General features: G+C 40.1%; 1 protein-coding gene across 2 annotated transcripts in view; it reads right to left on the bottom strand.

Moving 5' to 3' along the window:
* The window catches only part of Sntg1 (syntrophin gamma 1), a 910195-nt gene that overhangs the window by 433527 nt on the left and 469045 nt on the right, over positions 1 to 7623 (bottom strand). For both annotated transcript variants that reach the window (XM_008850594.1, XM_008850595.1), the window contains exon 3: positions 7065 to 7118. In XM_008850594.1, coding sequence (XP_008848816.1) covers positions 7065 to 7091 — 27 coding nt within the window. In that variant the 5' untranslated portion in view covers positions 7092 to 7118. The remainder of the gene's footprint in view (positions 1 to 7064; positions 7119 to 7623) is intronic.

The following is a 7623-nucleotide window of genomic DNA, read 5'->3' as shown; positions in this document are numbered from 1 at the left end:
ATAAGCCCGTACCTTCCTGCAACAAAGCAGATCTGTGTCACTGAACCTGGTCTCCTGCATCTGAATGCAGCAACGCTGGCACAGACTCCTCACCAGCCCTGGGGTCCAGACCAGACGACTGATTGGAGGAACTAAGAGAGCAGGAGAGTGACCATAGCTGGAGGAGAACAGCCACAGCCAGCGACCACAACTAAGGAATGGAAACAACCTAAATGTCCCTCAATGGACTTAACTGGAAAATTAAAATGTGGTTCATCTACACAATGCAGATGTACTCAGCAGTAAGAGAAAATTATGAAATTTGCAAGCAAATGGATGGATCTAAAGAGTATTAGTCTAAGTGAAGTAACACAAACTCAGAGAAGCAAGTGATGTATGTTTTCACTCATTTGTGGATCTTCAAATCAGTCCCTTATGTGTAAGTATACATACTGCTGTAAAGATGAGACTAGGAAACTGGAAAGGGAAAGGGAAAGGGAATATCCCCAAAGAGTGGATATTAGGAAACAGGTGTTATTGGGCGGGAGGGAGTTGGAAGAGTTTGGCTGGGAGTGGGGAGGGAGGGACATGCAAGGGATCATGGAGGTAGGGGAGGTGGGAACTCAGATGAGGGGTGATGGGGAAGCTGGGTGTCATGGGGGGAAGGTGAGGATAATGCAAGCACTTGAACTGGGGAGGGAGGAGGGAGGTTGGATGGAGAGGGAGAGAGGAGAAATGAATATATCATGGGTAGCATGGGAAGACAGAGGGAATTATATTGTCTTAGGAACCCCCTGAGAAACACACACACAGTGTCTGAATATTAGCACATGTTTATAATTGGGGACTGTATGACAAGAAGCACAGTGTCAGAAATAAGAGATCATGCTTTGAGTGGTTGATCAGAGTAGTACAAGAGACTCCCAAAACAACAGGCTATTGCCAGAGCCCTTGCTTAACTCACAGAACTCAAAGGTAAACCCCTACTATGGAAGATGGTCATAATTCAGACACAGGACTTATAACAATGGAGCTGGACCTGACCTTGAAGCCTTTATCCTGAAGACTAGCTCGCATAGCTGTAGAAGATACTATGCAGGCTACTAAGAGAGAAAATCAATCAATGATCCAACTCAGAATAAACAATAACCAGCACAGCAAACTACCTCTATTGGTTCAGTAGTGGCATTGTTGTTATCTGGGGGTAATCAACAGCTGTCTCATTGGACTTAAAATATTCTCGATGGGAGTGAAATCATGGGTGGCACTGTATTTATAGCCAAATATGCATGACTGCAGAAGTCATAGATCCTAGAGAAAACCCTCTCTGTCATATCTCTAGACAAATTAAATTTCTTACCAATCCTAAATATGGATCCTTATATTTAGAGACAAGTATACTGTAAAATCACATGTCAAAGAACCTTCTTTTTGCAACAGATGGAGGCTACATGTCTAAGAGATGCCCAGTCCTGGGTGACATATCTACAATAAAACCTTTACACCTAAAGCTCATGGAACACAGTAGAACAAGGTGTGGAGAAAGCACTGGTGCATCCCTCAACTGTCGTCAGTGAAGTGTCCTTATACAACAGTGTGATGCACACAGAGGTTCAACCTGGCCAAGTTGTAGAGCATAAGAGGCTGAAGAGTGTGTGTCATTGGATAAGACTCCTATATTAAACCTCACTCACCCTTGGCTCAGGGATCAGTGTGGAAGAGGAGGGCAGAAAGATTTTAAGATCCAGGTTTGGTCCCTGAACATAGGGAAACAGGCTTTCAGGCCACTGTGAACTTGTGGCAATGGTGGAGTCAAGCACAAGACCCAAGCCAAGTAAATTAGACAAGGGTCCAATGTGGTGCAAGGAAAATAGGCAGCCTGCCAGCCCTAGCCTGAGAACTGTTGGAGACTGATTGCTGCTGGAAGAGGTTGAGTGGGGCTTCCTTAAGATCTCTAGATAGGATAAACAGACTTCAGGGGGTGAAATTGCACTGATGGACATCAAGGTAAAATGCTTGAGTGGACGGGACTTAACATGTATGCCAGAATACATGAGGCCTGGCGTGGGGATTATGGAGGCATGGATGAAGGAGGGGGTCTTAATTTGGTTAAGAACTGTTGTGTGAAATGTACAAAAGGTCAACAAATAAAACTAAACAATAAAACTATTTTTAAAAAATAGTTTACTAGCCTTTGAAATCGACTATGTGATCACTCTCCTCACCCCTATGGTGGGAATTTAAACTTCACGTATCTGCCATTTCCTTTAATGATAATATCAGTGCGTGTAAGGCCCCACATCTCTGTCCATTAATAAAATGTATGAGATTTTTGCCACTGTATTCACATTTTGCTTCATAACAACATTCAGTGATAAAGTTTGAACTCTCCACAATTTGATCAGAGTCATAGATTATATTCCATTAAAGCACTAAATTACATTGTATATAAGGGCAAATGATTATATTATTTGGTAGAAAGGGATATATTCATATAAAAGCAGTTAGGTGGTTTTGTTTGGGGGCCAACATCATACTACTTAAAAGACTAACACGCCTGTGACTGTGACATCAATATCTAAGGAATATAATCTGTCATTCACTAAGATGCTACTATGCAGTGCAAGACCCTATATTCACTCACGCACACACACACACACACACACACACACACACACACATTTTAAAATCAATACAGAGATGCTGGTCACAACTTAAGGACTACAGATGTGAAAGGGTAAACTAAGGTAAACATATTGTTTATGTGAGCACAGGTTTGTTGAGATGACACTTTCCAAAAGCAGAAATAAGCATAGTTACACATATGTCTTTGTGTATGATTATTCTTGAGAACTATATGTTTCAAGTCTTCCCTGTTGTGTTTCCTCCAGGCCTCTATGCTCATATTTGTTTCATGCTGGTCATCTAACCATCGATCCCTTAAAGGAATGCAGCATTTTATTCTCCACAGCTGGACTTTCAAAGTGTAGAGATCTGATGGTCCTTGGACAGGATCCCTTTATTAAACTTCACCCACCCAAGGCTCAGGGACCATCAGGGAAGAGGGGGTGGAAAGATTGTAAGAGCCAGGGGGGAGGTACATGACCATATGGAAAAAGAGTCCTACAAGCTCCTAGAAACATTCATATGAGTCTATGGCAATGGTGTCAGCATACACAAGTCCCATGCAAACTCAGGCAGACAATAACCCAGAATAGTACTGGGAAAATGAACAGCAGACCTCAATGTTATCTGAAGGTATGTTGGCAACTGATTGCTGCTAGATGAAGAAAAGCTGATCGTTCTAAAACAAGGGACTCCAGATAGGCTGACTAGACTTAGTGGATGGACTTGCACTGGGAAACAGCTGGGGACACTGATAATCCAGTGGGCCTTAATAGGGATGACAGAGTATATGGACTCCAAGAAGGCGGGGTATGGGCAGGTACCAGTGGGGACGGGGATATAAAGATGATTAAGATTGTTTGAGCTGTTCTGTATGAAATACACAAAAAAAACAACAAAAATTCGAGCCAAAAATATATAATAGATATTAAGGTGCATATAATTGGAAGCTACCTGGTCAGGTTTCTACAATATCTTACAGACTAGAGGCTTCTCTCTCATTTAGTGATATACTATTTTAATATAATAGACATTGGCATTGGATTTTCACCTTTATTCTTCATTAACAGGAATCTTATTTTATTCTATTTTAAAATGTTTTATTTATCATTTTTACTTTTACATATATAAGTATATTGCCTGCATATGTGTAAATGCATCTGTGTTATGTAATGCCCCCAGAGATTAGAGGAAAGCATCAGATTCCCTGGAACTGGTGGTTGTTAGCCACCATGTGGGTGCTGGCAATTGAACCTGGGTCCTCTGTAAGAGCAGTCAGTGCTGAGGCATCTGTCCAGCTGAGGAATCTTATTTAATATATATTTGACTCTGATGTAACTTATAATAATGGAATACCTTAAAGGAGGCTTAAATTTATTGTCATGAATTCCAAATTGCATACTATAGATTTATTTTAACCAATTAATTAAGCAGGAATTGGCATTTAATAAAAACTCTTGCTTTCCTCCAACACCCATTAATCATTATATTAAATTTTTATGGCATCCTATCAACTTAAATATTGAGGGACTATACTTTCAAATGAATGTTTTGATTTATCTTCAGATATCTGCCCACATTCAGACCATGTCACAGCTCTGTGCTCCTGAAGATTCAGTCATGTGTAGAAGACACATGATCTCCATGCTGAGCAAAGATACAGAGTTTGAGAACCTGTTGGGCTAGTCTAAAATTGTTCACCATCCAAGAGGGGCTGTTCAAACTATGGAACCAGGTGTGAGATGGTCACAGTCATGTATGCAATATAAAATAAATAATTTACACCTTAAATAGAATCTAATAGGCATCCTGGACCAAGATCACAAAATGATTTTACTTAAAAAGAAGACTAGAAACTCTCATCAGCCTCTGAAGTTCACCATCATCCCCCTGTAATAACAGTATTTAGCCTCTGTTCATGTGTACCACATAAATTATGTATGGGCCCCACATTAATCTCAGTCACCAAATATCTATTCAATTTCTGATTCCTTTACTATTCAAAAGAGAGTCACATTTTGATGGGATTGGAAGATGTGCTACAAGTGTAAGCAGCTACGGTTGGAGAGATGGCTCAGTGGGTACTGTGCTTGCTGGGCAAGCCTGAAGATTTGAAGTCAGGTCCTCAAACCCAAACAAAACTGGACACTGTAGCATACCACTGCTCTGTGTAAGGTGTGAGGTGGAGACAATAAGCTCTAGAAGCTTTCAGGAAAGCAGGCAAACAAGAGATTCTCAATCAAGGAAGACACCAACTCTGTAGTTTGACCTGTAATATATATGATATTAGTAAATTGTGTGCTGTCTAAGCTCACTGAGAGTCTGGCTCTGGAGGCTCTGTTGCAACCCCCACTTAGGATCCATACATGTTTGGCTTAAAATATCTTCCAAGATCCTTTGTTCAGAGATGGTCTAACCACCCCTCAGTCCTGTGAGAATGGGAAAGAAGAATAGCAATAAAACTACAAAGTGAGAGCTCCATCCTTGCAAACAGGAGGGGACTCTCTTCGAGTGAGAACACTGTGTCCTTGACACACCTGGCAATTACAGGCATCTTCCCAAGAAAAGACCCAGCTGCTTTAGCACATGATGAACTGTTGTGGTAGGAGTGGGTAGGGACCCAGGAGCTGTTCTACCAGGGTAATTGTTCACCAGAGGCTCTGACTGACAGTTCTGCTTCTTGTGGTTTCCCTAGTTAGTTTCTGCTGCGTGATGTAAGCATCTGATCTCCGTCTTCCTTGCTGTTTTCATCCTTTGCTCCTGTATACTGCATACTTAATAAACTTTCTTCTTCAAAACTGCAAGCATGGCTATGAGGCAGCCTTCTCTGTATGGAGTGTCTCCACATATGTACCGAGGTGTGCACACAGTGTGACATTCATTAATACTCTCTCTCTCTCTCTCTCTCTCTCTCTCTCTCTCTCACACACACACACACACAAGCAAAGATTAAAAATAAACTGGAGTATACAACTATAACTACATATGACATAATTTAAAAATTAAGCTTAGAATATCATAAAATTATTCTCAGTTCTACTTCAATAAGTAAAATGCATGAACTGTAGGTGCTGAGTTCAAGACATAATGAGGCTCTACTTTCTGGCCATAGATTTTTCCATGCAGAAAATGAAAGGGGTTCCTTAACTCTTTTAAAATTTTATTTATTTTTATTTTATGTGTATGAGTGTATTTTCTGCATATGTGTAAGTGCACCTGTGTTGTGCAATGCCTACAGAGGTAGAAGAGGGTGTTGGATCTCCTGGAACTTGAGTTATAGATGGTGTTAACCGCTATGTGGGTGATGTGAAACAAAACAGGTCCTCTGCGAGAGCAGCCAGTGCTCTTAACTGCCGAGTCATCTCTTCAGTCTCTGTAAACCATTTTAACGTGCGACTATTATCAACTGGAAAAGTGACAGCATATGTGCAGCTATAAAGTATTGTATTTCATTTCATTTGCAAATGAAACAAAGCATGAAGATTTGATTAAACAATTGAATAGTCTTCTGAAAAGACCTCTTAAATGTTTTCTAACTGTGCTGCCTGCATTTTTAAAGTTACTTTAAAAAATGACTTTCTCGGAAAATAAGGAATTGCTTTGCACAAATTCATGTAAGATATTTAAAACTGAGACTTTTTAATTCTAAAGACAATATTCAGAAAATCTAAGAAGTAAGGATGTTTGATTTCTTTAATATGATTTTAACACTACCATAAGCAACCTAGGTAGAGTTATTTTGTGGGATTCCTTTGGTACGTCAAATATTTCAAACTTTTAAAGCAAATACAAAATATTTTGAACTCTGAATATTTGAATTTTGTCTAACAAGTTAAAAACAACAACAACAACAACAACAAAAATCCAGTGCTTTGAATGGATCACAGTTAATGCAAAAGGCAGTTGTCTTTGTAAAATGGAACCTTACACTCCTCAAGGCCCCAAGTCCCTGAGCTATTAAAGCACACAATTCAGTGCATTCTGACCTCCTTGTAAGAGTAATGCACCACTTTAACTCATGAAAAGGTTTGAACAAGTGAGAATCCCAACTGCTAAGTATTAGTCTATGAATGATAGCAAAATACTTACAAAACATTCAGATCACAAAATCTAAAGTTTTAGTGACGACAGGAAGAGTCACATATCTTGTGATAGCTTGTGATTCGTCACCATTTATGTACAATTTCTTCCAAACCTCTGTTCTGAGACAACATGAGATATTTAGTTAATGGAGAAGAGCAGTTCAATTGTGCTAGTTTGTCTCAGCTTCCCTAACAAGAGTTAAATCCCTAGGAGTACACTGACCTTTTACCTTTAAGGAAACAAAATGTATTCTGGAGGTGATATGAGGTCTTCAGTTATCTCTTTGGAAAGCAGTGCTTTCTGTCCAGAAACAGCAGGCACGTGTTTCCAGTTTACAATCTGTTCTTGCATGATGAGTAGAAAATCGTTTGACCTACCTCCTCACAGGCAGTTCTGAAATCCATGTGCTGTGGCGCCACGAAGGAAGTAGTCTGAAAAGACAGGAAGGGTGTTCTGTTAATGACAGCATGGGGATCGACAAAGTGCAGCATACGGTGCAAGAAACTGTGAAATATTCCTTTGGGAAAGCACTGTTGAAGTCTAAGGTATGGAGCTCCAGGGCATACTGACAAAAGGCATTTGGGAGGGACACACAACTCTGAGCTCTCCAGTGTGATGGAGACCCACCCGCCCAGGTTCGCCACCCATCCCTCGTAGCCTGATCAGCCATGTGATGAGTCTTTTTCCTCAAGTGACCCCTCCATCACACAATTCATTTTGAAGCCTGAGTTTGTAAGTGGGAAAATAATTTCAAAAATAGTAATTAAAAGTTGCTTTTCATCTGGTTATCTCTTGAAAAAAGGTTGAGTAGTCTTACTCTTTTTAATTAAACATCTACATGCATGACTAATTCTCTCTGGAAAAAACTTAAAATTTTATCCACAAACACTGTGATGCAAGGCCAAACATTTTCATTTAGACCTCATTGTATCCCCA

Source organism: Nannospalax galili, unplaced genomic scaffold, assembly GCF_000622305.1.
Source record: "Nannospalax galili isolate Female #2095 unplaced genomic scaffold, S.galili_v1.0 scaffold745, whole genome shotgun sequence".
Taxonomy (NCBI): Eukaryota; Metazoa; Chordata; class Mammalia; order Rodentia; family Spalacidae; genus Nannospalax; species Nannospalax galili.
This window is presented reverse-complemented; position numbering and strand designations above follow the sequence as displayed.